We start from the raw sequence: 24,592 nt of genomic DNA, 5'->3' as shown, positions 1-24,592 counted from the left end.
GTTTTACATTTGAATTTGCCGCCGGTTCCACCCCCCTGCGAACGTCACATCGCAGGAGACGGAAGCCGGGGCACGGAGAGGATCGGGAGGAAGATCCACCGCCGCATACCGCTCGCATACATCGCTGGATCCCGGTGACAAGGTAAGTAACCTCTTTTACAGGATCCAGCGATGCTTCTGGCGGTACCCTCAGTGTGGCTCGGGGTTACCGCTTTTGGCTCTGAAATTTAACCCCGAGCCACACTCGGGAATACTGCTAAGAAGGTTAATTGGAAAAATAAAATATAATTTTTTCAAATTCAAGACATAGGTATATATTTATACATAGGTGCACAAAATGAACAAAACCATTAAAGAACAAAACCATTAAGAACAAAGAACAAAACCATTAAAACATGATTTTCACTCAAAAACAAAAACATAATAATGAATCATATGAGTCAGGTGTGTGTCTTGACCTCCGCCGAACCCGCAAGACTGACTCACCGAACCCCTGGGGTTCGATCGAACCCAAGTTAAGAACCACTGATCAATAACAACTAAATACCAAATGTGACGTCTAATAAAGGGCAGTAATGCATTTTAAAATTCAGATCTGTATGCTTATTTCTGTATTTTATTGCCCTGCTGGCCACAAACTGTCCGATCTTTTAGATTCCAAAATTTACCAACAACACTGTAGTGTGAAGGTCTGCCTGCTGAGATAAAATCTGATCAGATTGTTTGAGGTAGACCCTCATACTAGTTTAGTGAATTGTGTTGATCTGCAGATTACATCAGTGCAGGGCCAGCAACTAATTGATCTGCTAATTATTAAATTCCAACATGCTGAAAACTATAGGGCTACAAAACATAAAGAGAACTCACTCATGGCTCTGTTATCTGTGATAAAATTCTGAATGACCTCTGGGCTCTGAAAATCTGTGCAATGATTTTCTGTCTTGCTGAAAGTCCCAGTACATCCTATGTGAGGAGTATCTTTTTGAAAGAAAAAAACTCTTTCTGTCTGAAGATTATGCCTGAGGACAAAGGTCCTGGTAGAATGAAATCCTATTCTAATTAGTGCTGTCTTCCTGGCTGTCATGAACTCTAAATGTGTCATAATTAGAGGTTTCTGTGCATTTTCAGAATCCTTAGTTATTACCTGGTTCTCTGTAACCTCTGTCATTATTTCCATTTTATGTTACTACAAAATTATATCAGTGAGAACAAGGACATTCTTGCTGTTCGAATGTTATACTGAAAGTATCTGGGGTCACCCTAAAGCTCCAACATTAGTTTTAAAAGCAGAAATCACCTTGTATCTGCATATATTTGGAGTGTCCCTGATAGCAGAAATTACCGTCTAATGGGAAATAATAGCAGAGGGTAGTGCGACTCAGAAAATGTTTATATATAACATAGGAGAGAAACACTTGAGATGCTGGACATTTCCTGCAAAAATGCAATCAGTAATCACAATACATCACCTCAGTGACCAACACAGAATCATTTTTATTTTAATTTAATCAGAAATAAGTAAAATGTAAACATGAAAATTACTTAGTTAGGACATTGCTCTCAAAACAAAGTTGTGTGGATCAAGATTACTTTGTCCTTCTAGCATAAATCCAAAACCATTAACCAATTCAGCCCCAGAAGGTTTTACCCCCGTCATGACCAGGCCATTTTATGCGATATGGCACTGCGTTACTTTAACTGACAATTGCGTGGTCATGGAAAACTGTACCCAAATAAAATTGATGGGTTTTTTTTCCCCCACAAATAGAGCTTTCTTTTGGTGGTATTTGATCACCTCTGCGGTTTTTATTTTATGCGCTATAAAAAAAAAATCTGTCAATTTTGAAGAAAAAAAAACCCACAATAGTGCTACAAAACATACCCAATAAAAAATATTAAAAATCTAATTTAGGTTTAGGTCTAATCAGTTTAGGCCAATATGTATTCTGCTACATGTTTTTGGATAACAAAAAATCCCAATAAGCGTATATTAATCAGTTTGAGCAAAAGTTATAGCGTCTACAAACTATGGGATAGATTTATGGATTTTATTTTTTATTTTTTTAAAGGAATGGCGGCGATCAGCAATTTTAGTGGGACTGCGACATTGCGGTGGACAAATCTGACACTAAGTGACACTTTTTGGGGACCAGTGTCACCAATACAGTGATCAGTGTTAAAAAAAAAAAATGCACTGTCATTGTACTAATGACACTGGCAGCGTCATAAGGGTTAACATCAGGGGTGATCAAAGGGTTAAATGTGTTCCCTGCTCACTGTGGGGGGGGGGGGGTGCTTTGACTGGGGGAAGACAGAGATCCATGTTCCTGACAGAACGGCAATCTGCCTTGTTTACATAGGCAGACCACCATTCTGCCTTTTTCGGAAATGATCGCCAGATGCTGGCGAACATCGCGTCCATCTGACCCACTGATTGGCTCCTGCTGTGTCCAATCAGAGCAGGAGCGGAACTCAGTTCCACCACCACTGGTTTAGGCCCTCTGTTCCCCGCTCACCACTATCATTTGTAAATACAGAAATCTAGCTTTTGCGTTTACAAGTGACAGCTTGTCTCCCAAATGGCTGCCATAGATTTGATCTCCTGAGTGGCTCCCACTAAGTGCAGGATGGGGACAAGGGAGATGCAGGTACCTGTGGTGCAGTGCGGATGCCGACACCCCCACTGGATGATCTCCCTGCAAGTGAGAGAGGTGGAGCCATCTACAGTATGCAGGGAGGTACTAGAGCTGGCTGGGAGCTTCAGCTTAATGCAACAACAAAAGTAAGGTGGAAGATGGTGGAGCTTTAAGGGAGGGGGGGATTGCATGCAAAGGTCATAGCTGAAGAGGGGTGAAAGTGAGATGTGGTTAGGGAATGCAGAGGTAAGCAGCTATGGAAGAAGGCTGAACTCTGCACTCTGTGCGTTGCGCACCCCTGAACTCTGCAATCTGTATGCAGCGAACAACTGAACTCTGCACTCTGTACATAATGCATCCTCGAACTCTACACATAGTGCACCCCTGAACTCTGCACTCTGTATCTAATGCATTCCTGGTATTTAATACCCCTTTAAGACACTTCCACTGTTAGTGAAATTTGACCACAGCTACTATTTGATGTGGCTTTGAGGGTGTGTGTGTGGCAGGAGGGGGTTTTGGGGGGACCGTGGCTGAGTTCCTGCACCTATTTTCTGAGAAAAAAAGCCCTGGTTTTAAGTACTATGCAGGCACCATTACTGCTTTTGCTTGGTTTAAGAAATGATCTTTCTTACATTTTAACAAGGTTAAAAAGTTTGCTCATGTGACCATGCATCTCTTCTTTCTGATTTTGGAGGGCAGGGTTACAGGACACTGTGCAGTCACACACTCTGCCTGTATTCCATAGTCTGTTCACCTTGAGGCAAGCATGTTGTGCTTGAGCAAGGGGCGTGTTCAAAAGTCAGGCTGTAATTGGTTAAAGGCGTGGTGGCTGAACAAACTACCAAATACAGGCATGCTGTGTGTTTGCAGTGTCCTGTACCTCTGAATGGTCAGCCAAAGGAAGAAAACTGATCACCCAGGAACAGATCAGCTTCTGAGCTCTGTGTAGTCAGTTTAGAACAAGTAAGAAAGGTGACTGGCAGGATCAACCAGGTACTTCAGATGGAAGAAATGATAGAGACTGTGATTTATAAAATACACATATGTGAACATATAGCTTTGTATTTCTTAAAAATTTGTATCATTATAGCTTTATTATCAATCATTTTTATTTTATTTTTTTAAGGTTTTTATTTTTTCAAATTTTGACGTTAATAAAAATGAAAAAACAGAGAACCACGGAACACTGAGTGATAATTATATCTTCAAAAATTAATAGTGTTGGTCTCTCACGCTAATAAAATTAATAAAGTGCTAATATGTGACAATGTTCTTAGAACTTAACATTAAAGTCCCATAATGTGCTCAAAGCGACCACACCATAATCATTTTGGAACTCTGATTACACTATATAGCGACTCTGCCCAATTTTAGGCAGTGTTGTCGCTTTGAGCACATTATTGGACTTTAATGTTATGTTCACAGTGTGTGTTCATTATTTGGGGTTTGTTTATATGTAAAACTTGCACAGCTATATTATTAATTTTATATGATTTACTGACTTTTCACATATATTTTTTACATCTATCAATAATTTTGCGCAACTTGGTGTATATTATTTGATTTATTGCACTAATTTGGTGAGATAATTATACCTTGCTAGGCTACCCAGAGCCAATGTAGTTATAATACAAAAAGAAATCTGTTTCAATACATGGATTAGCAGTACATACATCCAACTGTTAGTGCCCGTTCACATACGAGCGACGCTACTTCGCACCGCGACCTCGGAGCGGCCGCCACGGACTTCATAACATTGAAGTCTATGGCGGTCGCCTCCTGGTCGCCCCAAAGAAGCTCCGGACCCTTTTTCTAAGTCGGAGCGACTTGTGTCGCTCCTATTAGAACGGGTCCGCAGCTTCCCTATGGGAGGCGACCTACGGCGACCTGTGAGGCGACCAGGCCTCACAGGTCGCCTCAGTGTGAACCGGGACTTATTCAATTGTGGTACAAGGAGAAAAGAAAACAACCCAGGGACAAACAAAGAAACACACAACATACATACACACACTCTTTCCACTCTCTCCCGCCTCCATAAACTATTAAGCTGTGTCAATGATACAGTCAGCATTAAGGGCCGGTTCACATTCCTGCGAGTGCGCCGATCACATGTAATTCGGAGCGCACTGCTCCTTCATTACATGCGATCGGAGGTGCAGATGCGAATTCAGCCATACACTTTGTATGGCTGAATTCGCACTGTATCCGCACCAAACACGCACATGACCCTTTTTTCCAGCCGCATCAGGATCGGATCGCACAGTGGTTCACACTTGTGCCATCCGATCCTGTGCGAACTGTCAGATCGCACTGCGATATGCGATCAAACTGGGGGTGTCGTTAACATTTCATTGACACCCCCTGCGTATCGCATATGGCAGTGTGAACTGCCAGGGGTGCGTTTGCGATGCGGGAACAGGCTGCGAATTCGCAGCCTTCCCGCATCGCACAAGTGTGAACCGGGACTAATAAACAGATCTGAAAGACCACCCGCCCTCCAGAGAGATACAAAAGAAAGAAAAAAAAAAAAAACCCCTAGGTTCACACTTCCACGTTTTTGTGTAGACCGTGCTTGCGCGGGCACGTCAGCCCATTCCAATGAATGAGCTGCTGTGCCTGTGTTTCTGCAAAAAAATAAAAGGTGCATGCCACCCACAGGGAAATCGCTTGGTCTTTTTGTCAATGCGATTTCCTGCAAACATGCTGGAATGCGTGGGGGTGCCATTCACAATGAAAATCAACCACGCTCGTCTCCTAAGAGCAGCGCGATTTGGCTGCGGGTGGTTGCAGGTGCAGGAACAGATGCGATTCCCGCATCCGCAGCCACACCACGCATAGGTGTGGCCAAGCCTAAAAACTCCACATTCTAAGGCATGGTTTACACCTATTCCTATGACTACGGGTGCGGGAATCACATCTATACCAACAGTGCGTTTGTGTGCGTGGGAACCACAGGGAAATTGAATGGTCAAAAACTCCATGTGATTTCCTTGCGGCAGCATTTTTGAAAAGGTGCATGCACCTTTATTCTATTTTTATTTTTTCTTGCGGAAACTCAGGCACAGCAACCCATTCATTTGAAGGGGCTGCCATGCCCATGCAAATGCGGCCTGCACAAAACGCGTAAGTGTGAACCTAGGGTAAAAGGTAGTAAAGAAACAATGGACATCCTACTGAGACAAAGCTATATCAGCATTTTGTGACACTGGGGCATCTATCCATGGCTGACATATTCCAGCATACTTTTTTGGCAAGCCCTGCCCACATCAATTATTTTATGTTTAGGCAAGTCGACATTAGTCAACCGGCTAACATACTGTATAGCAAGCAGGGAGGATTTTTTCCAGAACAGTAAAATGGCTTTTCTTGCGTAGAAAATAAGTAAGCTTAGTATTAATCATTAATCATTGATAAAGTCATAAAGTCATTCATGTCATATCACAAATGCTAGTTCTTCAGTAGGTCACACTATGGCATGTTTAATCTCAATGTCAGCTCACCTCTGTGTGCAGCTGAGCTTATGCCATTGGTAAGCAGCCTATGAGTGATCCGCATAAACAAAGTAAATTCCAGAGGCTGCTTTCACTATTATGCATTTGTTGGAAAATTCATTCTCCTTTAAAAAAAATAAATAAATAAACGCATATGCTTAATGCGGGTTGACATGTATTTTTATATTTTTCCATTGATTCCACTGAAAATACATGTAAATTAAAGTGGTATTAACCACTTCAATACAGGGCACTTTCACCCCCTGCCCAGGCCAATTTTCCCCTTTTAGCGCTGTTGCATTTTGAATGACAATTGTGTGGTCATGCAACACTGTACCTAAACCAAATTTATGTCATTTTTTTCCCACAAATAGAGCTTTCTTTTGGTGTTATTTGATCACTGCAAGATTTTTTTTTTTTTTTTTTTGCTAAACAAACAAAAAATGACCGAAAAGTTTAAAAAAAAAAGTTTTTTTGTTTATGTTATACAATTCTGTAAAAATATAGTTTTTTTCTTGCACTGATGAGCACTGATGAGGCTGCACTGATGAGGTGGCACTGATGAGGGGGCACTGATGGGGTGGCACTGATGGGGTGGCAGTAATATGCGGCACTGATAGGCAGCACTGATAGGTAGCACTGATATGCAGCATTGGTGGGCACTGATAGGCAGCACTGCTGGGCACTGATAGGCAGCATTGATGGGCACTGATAGGTGGCACTGATGGGCACTGATAGGCGGCACTGGTGGGCACTCATAGGCGGCACTGATGGGCAATGATGGGCACTAGTGGGCAGTACTGATGGGGAGAGCACTGACGGGCAGCACTGATGGAGAAGGCATTGGCAGGCTCCCTGAGCCCTGATTGCCATCCCTGGTGGCCATGGCGGGCATCCCTGGAGTCATGGATGGGCATCCCTGGGTCATCCCTGGTGGTTCTAGTGGCACCCCCCCCCCAAGGGTCTTCACTGGTAATCAATGCTCTGATTACCAGTGAAGACCCCCCCCCCCCCCTGTCAGGAGAGCCACAGATCGGCTCTCCTCTACTCGTGTCTGTCAGGCACGAACTAAGGAAAGCCGGTCAACGACTCTTCCTGTGTACTATGTGACCAGCTGTGATTGGACACAGCTGATCACATGGTAAAAAGCCTACGTCAGTAGGCTCTTTACCGAGATCGGAGATGTGGTGTGTCAGAGTGACACGCCGCATCACTGATCGCCGCTCTGCGCGCTCCCCCGGGGGGCGCGCAGAGCGCATTATCCTGCCGCCGTCATATGATGTCCGGTCAGGATAATGCAACCACCTTCCCGCTGTCATTTGCCTATAGGGTGGGCGAAAAGTGGTTAAACTAAAAGCAAATATTTTGTTATATTACAGCTTACCAATTCTTAGATGTGATGGCTGCATTATTTTTCTTTTTTAGGCTTTCTTTTCCTTTTTTTTCATCTGGTGATCTTGCCAGTACATCTGTTGTTTTTCAACAGAACAAACTCTCCTCCAAATGTAGCAGTTAGGGGGTTGAGAATACATCTACCACCGACAGGGGTGCTTACAATTATTACATAGTTACATAGTAGGGGAGGTTGAATAAAGACAATAGTCCATCCAGTTCAACCTGTGTAGGTGTGTGTGGCCGTAATCATCTCTCATACCCCTGAATGTTTTTCTCCTTGAGATGTATGTCTAAGAGTCTTTTGAAAGCCACCATACCTCCCGCAGATTATTACCTTTTATTGAAATAATACCTTTATCCCAAAAGGGATAAAAAGTGTGAGCTGGAGTGTGGCTTCAGTGTGTTAGCCTAAATCTCCTAGTGCATCTAACTCTCCCCCTAGATTACTGTAACAGTGCTGCTGTCAAAAGGTGCCCCTGTGCTCTTTCATCCAGAGTGGGCCACTCTAATACAAGAGGTATCACCAGGTCACCAGATGATAACAAAGGGAAACAAACCTTAAAACAAGAAAACTAATACAACCACTACATATAATGCTTGGAATGCTTCAATATATTACATTTTAGGTTTTGGGTTTAATACTACTTGAAAATAGGTGTAAATGGGGCCAAAGTGTCCAGATCATCATTCTGGGTGCCTTCCTTTATTCCTAGCGCCAGTTTACCATTTTACCAGCAAGGAGCAGACCAAAACATTCCACAGTTATGTCATTTGGTATAGTATCATTTCCAGTAAGATAAATGAATGCATTTCTTCATGCGTGTTTGTCTTAGTTGTATATCTTTTAGGTACATTCTCTTATATATTTGCCCATCCAATCATATGGTCTGAAAATGTTTGACAATTGTTATACACCATCCTTCATAGCAACTGACTTGGATTACGGATTGTATGACTGATTGCTTTCTGTTCAGAAAATAATTCTCAATATTCCAGATGTGATTATTCTATGCCATTTGATGTGGCCTCTGTTTTGGCATGTTTAGGTACCGTAATTTGGCAATGTCTTGGTATGAATAATGTAAATATTAGCCATAAGGAATGAGCGATTACTTCTTGTTTTTGCTTTTATGAATGATTAGATATATATTCTTACATGTTGTTTTCATTTTTAGCGGGCGAAAGAAGATGTGTTACAGAAAGAGGTGAGAGTGAAGATCTTAAAGGATAACATAAGGGCAATGGCAGCCAAAGGACCAGCTGGCGGCCAAGATTTGACAACAGAGCTTAAAGAGGTTCTTGACAACTATCAGCTACTTTGTAACAGAATTCGAGGGAAATGCCACACACTGGAGGTACTAATATGATTACTAAAAGATTTATGCTTTTAATTTTTCTGCTTTATTTTTTTTATTTATTACAGGTTCTTGCATAGCACCAATAATTTACACATACATATTGTACATTCACATCGATCCTTGCCCTCAAGGAGCTTACGATCTAAGGTGCCTAACTCACATTCATACATATAAATGAGCCAATTTAGATAGAAGCCAATTCACCTACCAGCATGTCTTTGGAGTGTGGAGGAAACTGGAGTACCCAGAGGAAACCCACAAAGGCAAAAAGAGAACATGCAAACTCCAAGCAGGTAGCTTTTGGGAGTTCTTTTTGTTATAGGTATTGGAAAAGTCTAGTTGGTATAACCAAGGAACTTGTTCTTCTGTGTGATGTGTACACATAGTATGTACACTTTACAAGCTATACTTGTGCCCATCCACAACTATAACTCATGTCAACGTATGGGCAGAGGTTACTTTGTACTTTAGTATGTTGCGGTTAGCAGTCAGATGGGGACCTGGGACTGTGCACAGGTGACCCAATAAAAGCACCAATTGTTTTTATCCCATGGGCCAAGAAATCAAGCAGCATTCTTATATCTATATCACATGTTAGATTCTTGGGTGGTTCTAGAGTGGTTTGGCCCTAACTTTAGGATTCCCAATGTACCCACTGTGCACAGCTATACCCCCAAACAGGGAAGAAACACTTTCATATAAATATATTGATCAATAGCCACAAATTATATAAATCCACTTTGTGTACACCATGTGTCTTTGCGAACCCTGATATTACCATGTAAATGTAGGGGTTACATCATCGGTGGAGTGGAATGATGGAGACAGGAGGTGATGGTAGCAGTGACCAGTCTTTTTCCAGGAAGCGCTTGTGCAGAGGCAACATTTTCATACTGGATTATATTGCACAGATCTGACAAAGCCCACCAAGATTCAATGAAGAATACACAAGGCTCTTGTGGTCAGACATTGTTTTCTTAACCCAGGGGTTCATCTTACAAACTTTGCATAAAACAGGAATTCTTGATTTGCATACATTGCTTTCTTTAGTCTACCTTACAAACCCTAAAACCTAGGTTTAGTAAAAAAAAAAGATGGTTCAAAATAATCAAGAGACATTATTTACAGTTAATGCGATGTGTCTCTTGTGCTTCTGGATGCAGATTTGGTTGAAGTCTTCCATCTTCTATCTCCCCCTCACCCATCCCAGTGGATGGAAGATTTCACCAAAATCAGTAACCTTCAGCACAAAGGACACATCTTATATGTCCATACATCTCCCTATAAGACAAATAGCGTCTGTTCCCATCTCAGAGTTGCAGTGCAGTGCATTTTGAAAATTACTACATTTTTGTCTGTATTTTAGTGTGTTGGGAAGACCATGGAAGTAAAGAGCAGTGCATAAAAAACACAAAAAAACTCTTCTCACTCAACCTCCTGCCTCCATCACTCCATCACTCCATCCATCCTTCACTTCCTGTTTCCATCCCTCCATCACCTCCTGTCTCGATCCCTCCATCACCTCCTGTCTCCATCCTTCCATCACCTCCTGTCTCTATCACTCCACCACCTTCTGACTCCATCACCTCCGGCCTCCATCTCTCCGCCTCCATACCTCCATCATCTCCTGCCTCAATTCCTCCATCACCTCCTGTCTCCATGACATCATCCCTCCATTTCTATTATTCTGTCTCTCCCTCTATCTTTCTATAATTCTATCCCTCAATCACCCCATCCCTCTATCCTTTGCTTCATTACTCCATTTCTTTGTCTCTCACATCATCCCTCCATGCCTTGCTCCATCCCTTCATCTAAAAGCGTCACAGGCTGACAGAATATTTTTTTACTGGCAGGCTTTTCACCTTACGGGCATTTACGGGCTTGAAAAAAGTGCCCAGGCAGTTGACAACATTAGCAGCAACTGTCATTTTCTGAAAATGCAATGCAATACGGCTACATGGAGGTGTTCTGTACACAAATTTGTACAGAATTTCCCCCAGAAACATAATTTCCTGCTTGTGTGATTGGCTCACTGATTTTCCCAGAAGTCTGCACTAAGATACAAGTCAGATTTCAGGCATCCCCTGCAAGAAAAATGTCATTTTTGGTGAGATAATCCCAATAGGTACATGTCTAAAGGGATGCAGGCCCAGCAGATTTCCTCATTAGTGCTCTGCAGCCGCACAGCTGATTGATAATTATGAAACCACTTCCATTAGGCTCAGTCAGCACAGGGATGTTAAACCAAGAAACAAACTGATTTATTCAGATTACCAAAAGGTAGGAATCTGCAACAAAGTTTGTTAAAATCCTTGCAATGTACAGAGATCACCCAGAGGGGAAAGTTTTTTTTTTCTCAACAAAAGTGGAGTTACGCTTTAAGAATTTGTATACTGTAGTTAGGCTTTTCTTCCAGTTAAGATTTGTTTTGACCTTCGCCATTAAAGGGTTAAGATAGCAGCATTTTTTATTATGTAGTATTTTTTTGATACTTTTTATGCAGAACAAAGGAAACGCATAGTATTAGCGTCGTTTTTGAAATAGCAAGTTAAGGTCAACAAAAAATACTCTTTTTCTTTTTTATTTAGATTTTTTCCAGATAAAACAAATTGTTGATATAGGTCAACCAAAAATCTGCATTTCCTAAATCCCTTTGGACTCATTGATATATTAATGAGATTCACAAGCGTCCAAATAAACTGAATTTTGACATATTTTCATATTTTGAAGATTTTTAAGAACTTCCATGACACTTTCATGTGAGGGAGCAGGAGATCCGATATAGAAAATCAAATATTTGTTTATGAAAGAAAATGGATATGTTAAAAGCTCTTCTAATTCCTTGTGGAAATATTCATGAAGAAAAGAGGATTTGCATTGTAAAAGGCTGCCTTGTGGGAATTATTGTAACTTGTCTTCCTCTGACAGGAAGTGTGGTCTTGCTGGATAGAACTTCTCCATTATTTGAATGTGGAGACAGGGTGGTTAAATTCACTGGAAGACCGAATACAGAATTCAACAAATCTCCCAGATAAAGTGGATGCTGTTAATGAAGCTCTGGAGGTAAAGTAGCTGAACTTTTATTGTAACGGTTTATTTTCAAATACTTGTTAGCTTATATTGTAGCTGACAGTGTCTGTCGTTTGTAATTGATTTAAAATTCTCAGTTTTTTTTCTATTACACCCGCTTAGTGCTGATTCCTCTTGCTGTGATCAGTAACAGTGTTATTGCCCATGCCTATGTCAAAGTCATTGAACTCTTAGCTTGCTCCACTTTTTTCTCAAAAATGATGAATGCCTTACTGTTAAACAGAAATGATTATTGATCTCTGTCTCTGCCTTGTTGTTCTTTCATTCTATTGTACTGTTGGTCCATGTACCAAGCTTACTGTTTTTGTTATCACTCTATACTGATAACTGGAACCCCTATTATATGCACTGACATGTAATTGATATTTTGATGCTTCTCTTAAAAAAAAAAAAAAGTGCATAAACCATTAAATTGCAGGTGTATGAAACATGGTTTGAGCCTCATTATCCCTGTATGCGGGAAACACCTGAGATACATCTGCTCACATGCAGTGTTTAAAAAGTTCATGGTATACAGACATTGAAATTCTTTTTTTAAAGGAGTGCAGGTACTTGGCAAAGTGAATGTTGGCAAATATGGTGCTAGGGAAATAAAAAATAAGAAATTTTGCTCATCAGTAGCTGTTTGAAGCGAACACAGCTTCATCTTATTAACAAACATCAGTGACCATACACTTTGGTAAGCAAGCATACACTGTTCTTTGTAAAGGCAGAAGGTTTTTTTTTATCTTAATGCATTCTGTGCATTAAGATAAAAAAATCCTTCTGTGTGCAGCAGCCTCTCTATTACCCTCCTGAGCCCGTCTTCATCCAGAAATGTTGCAGAAGTGTCTAAGCTGCCTAGGGCCCCCTCCTCATTAGCTGAGACAGCAGCGTAGCGCGATTGGCTCCCGCATCTGTCAATCAAAATCATTCAGCCATTCCGGAGAGATAGGGGCGGGGCCGGGTCACAGCTCCATGTCTGAATGGACACATGGTGCTGTGACTTGGCTCAGGTGCCCCCATAGCAAGCTGCTGACTGTGGGGGCACCCAACAGGAGGGAGGAGAGCCGAAGAGGGACCCGAGGAGGATCTGGGCTTCTCTGTGCAAAACCACCAGCAAGTAATTATAACATGTTTGTAATTTTTTTTTTAAAGACTTTGCAATCACTTTAATATTTTAACTCTATTACATAATTTGAGTCCAAGGGTCTTACATATAACGAGGAAGAAGTCATATTCCCAGTAAACCACTACATCAACCTATTGATCTCAGGCATTACTGACCCCTAAATTCAGATTTTTGTAAATGCTGTCCTCTAAACATGACCACAAATCAAATCAAACCAAGCAGTGCTTTTTCCTGCTGGAGACTTGGATTCTTATTGTTTAACTGATGTTAAGGATAGATGTGTACTCTTTTGTTTCTAAAGCAAATGATAGATGTGATAAGAAATATGCTTATGCAAGTTTTCAAACCTCTCGTGCTGCACTTGATGATTTAATATTTTTTTGCTTTCTGCCTCAAATCTTGTCATTCTCCATTGAAGTGCTGTTTTTTTTTTCATTTTCCTTGCACGTGATTGGGTATTCTTTAAAAAGCGAAGCTTTACGTCACTTACTAAGCTCTGGAGCAACTACACTTGTAGAGTACAACTGCACTTTGCAAAGTGCACATTCTATTTGCCTTTAGTAAATCAACTCCAATATATTTTCCCATTATTTCCTCACAAATACAAAAACATAAATGTCAAACATCATTTTAACATGGTGACATTAAAAATTGTCCTTTATACCAATACCCCTGACTGTGGGGGAGATTTATTAAAACTTGAGCACTCAGAATCTGGCGCAGCTGGTCATGGTAACCAATCAGCTTCTAACTTCAACTTGTTCAATTAAGCTTTGACAATAAAACCTGGAAGATGATTGGTTTCTATGCAGAGCTGCACCAGATTTTGCACACTTCAGTTTTAGTAAATCTCCCCCTGTGCTTCCATTTCTAGTAGCTTTTTGCTATGATAAATTCAGCCTGCATATGACTATTTTCAGCTAGTTAGCCCCAGTTGCAAGGTATGAAAACTAAACATCCTGTGGAAAAGGCTTTTGGAGCAATGCTTTGGTGTAACGATTACAGAAATGAAAGATTGTCTGAAATTCTAAACTAAAATAGACATAATAGGCTTGAACGGTAAAGGCTGAAATGTTAGCTTTGCTAAGTTTATGTTTACCTATCTTGGTTAATAAGGTTAAGCAGTGTTCACTTTCAATACCAAATCACAAGCAAGGGGAATTAAAAAGTAACACTTTTGTTTATATATGATCAGATGATTAAACTGAACATGGCTTCACCTATTTTGCAAAAGGAAATACAAATTTAAGTGAACATGTTTTATTTCCTTACTAAATCAACCCCAATTTAGACCATTCACAACCAGGCTAAAAATATACTACTACATAAAAACCTGTTTTCTCTTTCCTTCATTGGCGGACACAGCTCCATATCTTCTTTGAACCTTGGGTTATGCTGCTTTCCATAGGAGTAGGACTAGGCGGAAAACAAATTTCACTACGACCCTAGGGCAGTCATAGGGGGTATACTTCCCACTTACTTCTATAGGACTTTAATTTTTTCTGCCTAGTCAGAAGTAAGGACCTAGTTCTATGCTGGGATCTCTGGTCCTGGCATTTTTTTCCTTTTTAAATTAAATTTTTCTTCCTTTATTATTTTCTGTTCCCGTGAGAACTACAATCAACTGCCGGACTAGGGGACTCACTGGATATCCTAGATCCTTACGGTCTTCCCAGTCTGGTCAGCGAGCGAGACCCAACTTTAGCTCCGCACTAGGTTGGTTGCGTGAGTGAAACATCTCATGAGGACGCATAGCCCTGGTCACGACACTGGTCAAGACCTAAGTTGCAGCGTACCTCTGGCTGCAGCTGTCCCATTCCAAGGTGGTGCGGTGGACTGCCCGGAGTGGTGCCCGCTCGGTTCCCAGGTGAGGTAAGTAGTGTCCCCCCTCTTTCTCCTCTGGGAAAACGTTGGGGTTGGCGCGTGCCCTTTCCCTGGGTTGGTGGGTCCCCTATGTGCCCTTCCTTCCCACCTGATGCCCCCCTCACTAGCAGGGTCCCCCTGCACAAGTGGCCCGCACCTATCCCCCTTAGTCCCCCCCCTCCTGGGGTGGCCAGGCTATTCTCAGGTGTGGGTGTCATGCGGTGATGGGCTGGAGAGGGGAGGGAGCGTGCCGCCGGTGGCTCACAACATTTTTTCTATGACAGGGGTACCTGTTAGGGCCCCCCTGGCGAACTACAAGTACCTGAAGGGCCATTGGGGGTCCTGGGTGCAGTGCCATGTGGTGCCACCATTTTGCTGTAGATGGCTGTTTTGGTCTTCGGCGACCATGTTTGTGTAGTCTGGCGGCCATGTTTTAGGGGTTTCCCAATTAAATCAATGAGGCGACCATTTTCTTGTAGCCTGTGGAGCGGTGATGCGGCATTGGGCCTCTAGTGGTGGTGTCAGCACTTCCTCCTTCTCTCTGATCGCTGCATGGCAAACAGCTTGGTGAGTCCCTGCGGGGTACAGCTCCCTCTTTCTGCTAAAGCAGTGCCGCTGGTGTGCAGGCACTTGTAGTACTACCGATGCAGTGGTAAAAGAGTTTTTTTCTTGCACCTTTTTCAGAATATTGTAGGCGGCCCATGGGTTAACCATGGAGTCCCTGGAGCACGTGTCTCCACCTGACCCACTCTCGGAAGCTGCAGGACCCTGTGGGTCTCAGTCTGCCCTGGCGGCCATGACTGCGGTCGTGCAGTCATTATTCTCAAAAGTAGATATGGCCATTTCAAAGTGGCCTAGCAAGAAGCGCCCTATGCCTTCACCTGTCTCCTCTGCCTCCTCAGATTCTCAGGTGGATTTGACTTCCGCGGATGCGAGTCAACCCACCAGGTCTGCGTCCACGCACCCTGAGTGCTCTGATAGTGAGGATGAATCCTCTTCCACTGCATCCACGCATGACAAGGCGCTTGTGGAGGCACTGATTGTATCATTGCGGGAAACATTAAAATGGGAAGACACAGCTAACGCTTTGTTGGCTGCGTCGGTGCAATTTGGTACCCGCAGACCATCCAAGGTGACTAAGGTGTTCAAATACTCAGGCCTATTTGGACGAGACTGTCACAAGTCATTGGGGATCCCTGAAACCTATGGTTGGGATACCTAAGCATTTCACTAGGAGATATCCTATTGAAGAGTCCCTTTTGAAGAAACTGGCAGTTGCACCGGTGGTGGATTCTCAGGTTTCCATATTGAATAAAGCCACGCTCCTTCCAGTGGAGGATTCCCCGTCTTTTAAAGAGTACTCTGCTTCCACAGGTTGCCAAGAGCAAAGAGCCTTGTCGTAAACGTGGCCCTTTCTTCTTGGCTCACAAACGGCCCTTTCGTCCCACGGGCTCGCAGGACAAGGAACAAAAGTCTACCCGTCACTTCACGGGAGGTTTCAAGAGGACCTGGGCTGGTATGTCAAAAGCGAGTTCCACTGGTTACGCAGACAAGCCCTCTTCTGCCTGAAGGGGGGCCCCCGCTAGAATTTGGGGTGTGGGGACATCTTTGTTTATTTCCAAACCTGTGGACCTCTCTCATTCAAGACAAATGGATCCACTAGTTGATTTGGTCCAGTTACAGGATCGAGTTTCAGTCCTTGCCTCCTGTAAGATTCTTTCCTTCCAACTTGCGCTTGTCCCTGGATCGGCTGCAGGGCCTTTATGGGAACATGCAGGATCTGCTATCACAGGGAGTAATTGTCCCGGTTCCAGAGTTGGAATGTTTTCAGGGATTTTATTCAAATCTGTTTACTGTTCCCAGGAAGGAAGGCAAGGTCCGTCCAATCTTGGATCTTAAGGCACTGAATCACTTTGTGTGAGTTCAGAAATTTCAGATGGAGTCCGTTCGCACGGTGGTGGCATCTTTCATCAATAGGATTTTTTGGCCTCTCTTAATATCAAGGACGCTTACCTTCATATCCCAATATATGTACAGCATCAGCATTTTCTTCACTTTGCCATGGGAGAGGAACATTATCAATTCCTGGCATTACCCTTTGGCCTCAGCTCTTCGGGTGTTCACAAAAGTGTTGGCCCCGGTGCGAGCAGAGTCTCCGTCTGTCTTAAAAGACGATCTGGACATCACTGTGCGAACTCTGCAAGACTTCAGCTGGACGCTGAATTTTCAGAAATAAGCTCTGACTCCGCCCAACAACCTGGACTACCTGGTCCTGACTTTGGATTCAGCCTCAGCCAGGGTGTTTCTTCCGGAGGCAAAACTGCTGAAGTTTCAGCATGCGATTTGGCTCCTGTTGTCCAGCCATTTGTTGTCTCTCTGGACTTGCATGCAATCAATATCCTGGAGAATCAGGCGATCAGGCTTTGCCTGTCCCTGTGGACTTATCGTCTGCAGGGGTGTCCAGTAAGAATTCAGTCAGACAATGCCACGGCTGTGGCATATGTAATTTATCAAGGGGGCACCAAACATGCCCTTGTGGCCAGAGAAGTAGCCTGAATTCTAAGGTGGGCAGAATGATATGTTCCAGCCCTCTCTGCTGTGCACATTCCAGGGGTGGAAAATTGGCAGGCCGACTACCACAGTGGGCAGGCCCTGAGTCTAGGCGAATGGTCTCTTCACCTGGAAGTGTTTCAACAACTGTGTCTCCGGTGGGGGACTCCCGATGTGGATCTGTTGGCCTCTACTCTCAACCGGAAGGTTCAGAGGTTTGTGGCAAGATCTCGGAATACTTTGGCCGACGCTGCCAATGCTCTGGTGGCCCCTTGGGATCGGTATCGTCTAATTTATGCTTTTTCTCCACTACAGCTTCTGCCGAGGCTTCTGTGCAGAAGGGATTCCAGTCATTCTGGTGGCCCCAGACTGGCATCACTGGTCTTGGTACGCAGGCCTCGTAAGGCTGGTAACCGATGTTCCTAGGAGACTCCCTCTCAGCGAAGATCTTTTGTCCCAAAGGCCAATCTTCCCTCTTGCTTTACGGTCACTGGCTTTAACGGCCTGGCTATTGAAAGCCAGGTACTGAAGGCTAGAGGGTTGTCAGGGTTGGTGATTCATACACTGTTAAAAGCTAGAAAATCTACTTCTAGGAAGATTTACCATAGAGTTTTGAGGGCGTACATTTCTTGGTGTGAGTCTCGGGGGGAGGGGGGGGGGGGTTTCTCCACATTTTTTTCGGTGTCCCGTCTGCTGGAGTTTCTACAACAAGGTGTAGATCAACGTTTGGCTCTTAGCAACATCAGTGGGCAGAATTCTGCCTTGGCAATTTTTTTCCAACGGCTGTTGGCTTCAAATTCTTTGGTTCACACTTTCATCCAGAGGGTTTGCCTCTTGGCTCCTCCAGGGAGATCTCTGGTACCTCTGTGGGATCTCAATTTGGTACTGTCTGTTGTTCAAAAACCTCCTTTTGAAAAGATTCATGAACTTCCTCTTCTTACTCTGTCACAGAAGGTAGTTTTTTTTGTGGCTGTTACTTCTGCATGCAGGGTGTTGGAACTGGCTGCGTTGTCCTGTCGGTCACCTTACCTGCTTGGATGGACGGATGGATCTCGTCAGGGGCAGGCCGCTTCTGTTGCGACCATTTCCAGATGGATCAGGGAGACGGTGGTGCAGGCCTATTCCTTTAAATGTCAGGCTCCTTCTTTCCCTGTTAAGGTGCAATCTATTAGGGCGCTTAGTGCCTCCTGGGCCTTCCGTCATAAGGCGTCAGTGGTTCAGGTGTGCAAGGCGGCCACATGGTCGTCTGTGCATACATTTACCAAGTTTTACAAGGTGGATGTACTCGCATCTGCCGATGCCGTGTTCGGCCGCAAGGTTTTGCAGGCTGCTATTGCAGAGGCTCCTGCCTCATGAGGGTGTATTCTTTCTGGTTGGTGAGCTCCAGTTGTTTCTGGTTGAGCTCCTGGTTTACCTGGTTGGCTATGTTTAGCCCTTTTTGAAAATGATGTGCATTGCTGTGTTTTTCCCACCCCTCATGTTGACACTGCTTTGCAACGTCCCAAGGGTCAAAGAAGATATGGAGCTGTGTCCGTCAATGAATGAAAGAGAAAACTGGATTTCTCTTACGTCCTCTGACAGTCGCCGCCCACTCATACAGTCTTCACTTATGGGTATTGTCCTTATCCATAGGGGTAAACTAGGCAAAAGATTTTTGTTAAAATCATACATAAAAGCATTTGCATGTACACACCCACAGGGGGCTGTCACTCTGGACCATACCCTCATGCTAGCAGCATTCTCAACTCAGTTTGGTAGCAAGCAGTATATAGATCCAACAACCCCAAAAGAGGGGCGGGGGCGGCGACTGTCGAGGACTCAGAGAAAAGAATTTTACGGTAAGTTCTTACAAAAATTCTGTTTTTTGTCTTACCGTAAAATCCTTCTCTCTGATGTTCATTGATCGACACAGCACTACTCCTCTGTTGAGTTGGATTATGTATTTTTCTGACACTATTTGTTACAAAGTGAAGTCCTTTATCAGGAAGTATGAAGTATACCCCCTAGGACTGCCCTAGGGGCATAGACAAATTTGTTTCCACCTAGTCCTACTTCTTTGGAGAGTAGCATAACCCAAGGGTCAAAGACGATATGGAGCTGTGTCCGTCAATGAACCGTTAGAGAAAAGGATTTCACGGTAAGACAAAAATCCAGTTTTATGAAGGGTTCCATGTTGTGTATTATTGGACGTGCATTTATAGGATAAAAAAAAAAACATACTTTTTGGTGAAATTATAATAGCTAGCTTGAAAACATATATCTCATTTCAGCATCAGACATGAAAGTTACATATACATTGTCAATGTAAATTTTGTGTTTTTTTCTTCTTCAATCATTCAGTCTTTGGAGTCAATCCTGCGGCACCCTGCAGATAACAGAACACAGATCCGTGAACTTGGCCAGACCTTGATTGATGGTGGAATCCTTGATGACATCATCAGCGATAAGCTAGAAGTCTTTAATGCCCGTTATGAAGAACTAAGTCATTTGGTAAGTATTTAGTGTTACCAAACTCAGGACCCTGTATTTACTATATCTGGTCTCGCAGTACACAGAACATGGAAATGCAATTATTTTAGTAAATATAAACTGCTAAATACCTTTTCTCATCAGCAGTACAGTATATAGCAGTCTTTATACTGCCTTTGAGCAATACTTTGTTGAAGCACCTTTGGCACCAATTAAAATTGACGTGTCTTCTGACACCTGCTGCTATCCGATCCGATCCTGTCCATGAAATCCAGACTGATGGTAACCCTTTTTTCCATCCGTCTGGAGGATTGGATCGGATGGGATTGAATTAAATGGACAGGCAGTTCTTTTTCATCCGATCTCCCATAGAGGAGAGCAGGGCGCTGACAGGTCCGTCTCAGCACAGTAAGTGGAGACGGACCTGTCATCCGCCTGCTCAGCGGGGATCCGCTAAGCAAAATGGAGTCTGCTGAGCTAGGCCTTTAGTATGTTGGTGCGCCACAGTGCCACAGTGCCACAGTGCATCATGTTAACTCTTCAGATTGAGAAAGAGATTGAGCATACAGGGGTGGATTTACTAAAACTGGAGAGTGCAAAATATGGTGCTGCTCTGCATAGAAACCAATCAACGTTTTTTTTTTTTTTTTTTCTTTTTGTCAAAGCTTAATAGAACAAGCTGAAGTTAGAAGATGATTGGCTGTCATGCAGTTCTGCACCATATTTTGCATTCTCCAGTTTTAGTAAATCAACCCCTCTCCCCTGCAGCCCTGCATTCTGTCATGAAAACAGAAATGCTCTGTGCAGAGCTCTTCTGTGTTTGTTCTGTACGTGGGAAATATTTTAGTAGACTTGTGAATGTTTTTGAACTCCAACCCTGGGCCAAGATCCTATATTGGAGGCTCACATTTTGACAGAATAGGACAAATGATCACCAGCTTGTGAAATCAGAAGAGTCAGGAGATCACTTCTGATATAAGTTCATGGTTTCTGGAGCGAAGAGAGAATGCAGCCAGCAGCATACTGAGCTAGCCAGCTGCAAGTGGTTCTGTTCCTTCATATCCCTAATGTCAGTGGCAGCTAAAGGGGTAAATCAAATGAGTGACATTCTTTCTTTCCTGAAGAAAAAAAAGTTTTAAAGTACATACAATTGGTTCTGTAGCTTGAAAATGAATAAAGATAATTCACAAGCACATGTGTACACTTAAACACAGTCACACAATGTATTTTGATATCCTCTGCACAGTAACTGACTCGCAGGAACAAAACATATTTTCACAAGTAAGGACCTGACGGATACTCTTTATTAGTATGTGGAATGTAACACATCAACAGTGTAGTGGAGTGTTGGTAGAGACAATATGACATTGGAAGTTTCTGTGCTAAAATCTTGAAGATGAAAAGGAGTTTCAATCAGATTGTATCTTTTCAGGCTGTGACGAGACAGATCACTTTAGAGCAGCACCTACAGACCCTTCGTGAGAGTGATCACATGATACAAACACTACAAGAGTCCCTGGAAGAGCTGGATAAACAACTGACCACATACCTGACCGATAGAGTGGATGCTCTGCGAATGCCACAGGAGGCTCAGGTATCTCGAAAATGGTTTTCATGTCCTGTCCTATTTAACTGTAATCTAACCACCCAAATCATCATTGTATTACTATAACTGCAGAGTGATTGATTTAGCAAAAATGAAATCAGAAATGGGTAATAACAGAATCCAAGAATTCAGTGTATGACTATACATGGTGTAGGGTAACATCATTGTTATGATAAGGTGTGGGCTTAAAGAAAGTCTTTGAAGGGTTTTAGGTGGAAAAGATTGTATGAAAGATTACACTTCCACAGCCCTGAGATGAACGTTAGGTGTGTGCAGTTCTTTTCGTTCCGAATAAATATTCAGACAAATTTTTTGTTATTCGGAGAATCAGATATGTCCAAAAATCCAAATCACAGTATAAACGGAATTTACCGAATGCTCCGAATATTGAAATAAAAATTGTCAGAATTTTTAAAATTTGAATTGAAAGGAGTATCAAATTTTACATCGAATTCCATTCAAATTCGAAGTGTAAACATGTTTATAAAAAGATTGTGTGTGTTATTAGAATACCATTTTGAAATAATGCTGTTTTTTGTTAATGCCCCTTTCACACAGGGAGTCCGCCAGGTGGACTCCGTTGTTCTCAGCGGGGGATTGATCCGCCGATCCCCCGCTGAGCAGGAGGATGGCAGCTCTGTCTCTGCACTGTGTGCGGAGAAAGAGCTGTCAGATCCCCATGCATGTCTATGGGGGAATCGGATGAGAACGGACCGTCTATCCGTTCTCATCCGATCCGATCCACCAGACGGATAAAAAATAGGGTTTCCATCCGTCTGGTTTTGACGGATCGGATCGGATGTCAGCAGACATGTCTCCGCTGACATCCGATGCCCCATAGAGATGCATTGGGAATCCATTCAGATCCGCCTGAAAAACGGACAGGCGGATCTGAACGGACTCCCTGTGTAAAAGGGGCCTAAGGATGATTTAAAAAGAGTCATTGTAATCATTTGATAAAGATTTTTCTTTTGTTTGTTCACTTTGCCGCATTTGAATCGAAAAAAAAAATAAAACATTTTCTATTCAACCCATTCAAAATTTATCGATATAAACATTTTAAATCTAAAAAAAATCTGTAAATTCAAAGAAAATTTGAAAAAGACATAAAACGAATTCCGAATATGAATTCCAAATACGAATTGAAGGAATCAACCGAATTTAAAGAAACTAGATTAATGAATCTAAACAAAAATAAACAAAACATATTTTTTCATCATGCACATGTCTAATGAACATGTTGCACCCCGCATATCCATCGTTCTTTGCCTGTCAGTTCTGTTTGTCAGCCCTAGTGATCAGAGTGGGAAGTTTCCTTGTATTAGCTCAGCCAGATCATTTTATATAAAAATACATACAGTGTTTTTGGATAAGTACCTTCCATGGAAAATGATCTAACGAGGTTATCATGGCTCTTCAAAGTTTACTATGTTTATCTTATAGTTGTTTGCACACTGTGATTTCAGAATGGTGTGATTTAAAGCCCAACTCCAGACAGTTTTAGTTAAAACCTCTTAGAAGTGTATTATTTGTGGAACAAGTAAAAATGAGGTGCTGGATTGAAGTTATTAGTAGATCGATCAGATTGCAATTAGGCACAGTGGTCCTGGTAAGGCTGCTCTAGTTGAGGGAATCCCAAAATCAGGGGGCCTGGATTTGAAGTTTCACATGCAGAAAGTCCACTGAGAGTGACAAACAATAGGCCTGAAAGTCCAAAAGCTTTTATTATTGATATTTGTTCACAAAGAGACAACACAGAACAGCTAGTTTTGGGGGCTCAAATACCTCCCCCCTTTTCAGGGCCTAATGTCGAATTCCAAGATAAACCTAACTAACCTTAGAAATGCTCCCTTCTAACCCCTGTGCTGATACATATAGATATGCAGTATATACTTCTCTATTTTCAGGCCGCTCTGGTCTGGTGGCCTTATCTGGCTTGCCTGTGTCAGCCAGTGGTGGCTGCAGGGAAGGAGCACCAAAAAATGCATGGGCCATAGGAGCCTATGGGTGATGTCATCGCTCCCAGGTACTCTAGCCAATGTTGAGTGCTTTCTCCTTTCCTCTAAAACTACTGCTGGCTGACAAAGCAGAGATAATGTGACCTGAAAATAGGTAAGTATATACATCTTTCTTACCCAGTTTAGTCAGCATAGGCGGTGGAGGGAACATTTAGCCTGGAATTCCCCTATAGGTAGCTGGAGAGAATTGAGGACTCTAAAGGGTTGATTTACTAAAGGCAAATGGGCTGTGCACTTTGCAAAGTGCCGTTACACTCTGCAAGGGCAGTTAGTAAATGAGGGAGAGCTTTGCTGTCTTCCATCATCCAATCATGTGCAAGCAAAACATTTTTTTTTTACATTTTCCTTCATTTTGATTCTTTGCAAAGTGAAGCTTTACCTCATTAACTAAGCTCTGGATCAATTGCACTTCTAGAGTGCAACTGCCCTTTGCAAGGTGCACGGTCTATTTGCCTTTAGTAAATCAACCCCTAAGTGTCACAGTACATATTAAATGACAGATGTAGTGTCAATTATTACGCAATCAGTTCAGGACTTCCATCAGAGAGCTTAGAGAGCTGTGATACAGCCTGTTCTTGGTACCTTTGCTCAACTGACAGAGGAGACTTCAGGGGCTGATTTCAGTGACCACACGGAGGAAGCAGAGGAGCCTTGCCCCACAGGATTCTATTTCTGCTGGGTGGATCCTTTTTTCACAGCCATAAAAGAGGCTACAAAATGGGAGGATCCAATCTGAAGATGCTTTCCTGAACTAAACAAAATCCAATGGTTCCTTTCCTTTCATGGAGTATATAAAGTAGTTAATCACAGAATGGGAGGAAATAAACAGAAGAAGCCTTGCCTAAATATTAGATTTACTGAGCTTTACCCCTTAAAAGAAAATGAGACATCCAGTCACAACAATTCTCCCTCAATTGAAGCTTCTGTAATGAGACTAGCCTGCCTGGCTGCACTGCTGATGGAGGATGCAGTCTTTTTCCAAAGACCCACTCAGCAGGAAGG

The 24,592-nt window shown here is 42.7% G+C and overlaps 1 protein-coding gene across 8 annotated transcripts in view; it reads left to right on the top strand.

The window, feature by feature from the left end:
- UTRN (utrophin) overlaps positions 1–24,592 on the top strand; it is a gene marked incomplete at its 3' end in the record, with an annotated part of 1,040,500 nt that overhangs the window by 313,060 nt on the left and 702,848 nt on the right. For all 8 annotated transcript variants that reach the window (XM_082249947.1, XM_082249941.1, XM_082249943.1 and 5 more), the window contains 4 exons: positions 8,701–8,880; positions 11,812–11,946; positions 19,838–19,987; positions 21,399–21,560. In XM_082249947.1, the coding sequence (XP_082106073.1) occupies positions 8,701–8,880; positions 11,812–11,946; positions 19,838–19,987; positions 21,399–21,560 (627 nt within the window). The remainder of the gene's footprint in view (positions 1–8,700; positions 8,881–11,811; positions 11,947–19,837; positions 19,988–21,398; positions 21,561–24,592) is intronic.

The sequence above is a fragment of the Pelophylax lessonae genome, assembly GCF_965119305.1.
Source record: "Pelophylax lessonae genome assembly, chromosome: 3".
Lineage (NCBI taxonomy): Eukaryota > Metazoa > Chordata > Amphibia > Anura > Ranidae > Pelophylax > Pelophylax lessonae.
This window is presented reverse-complemented; position numbering and strand designations above follow the sequence as displayed.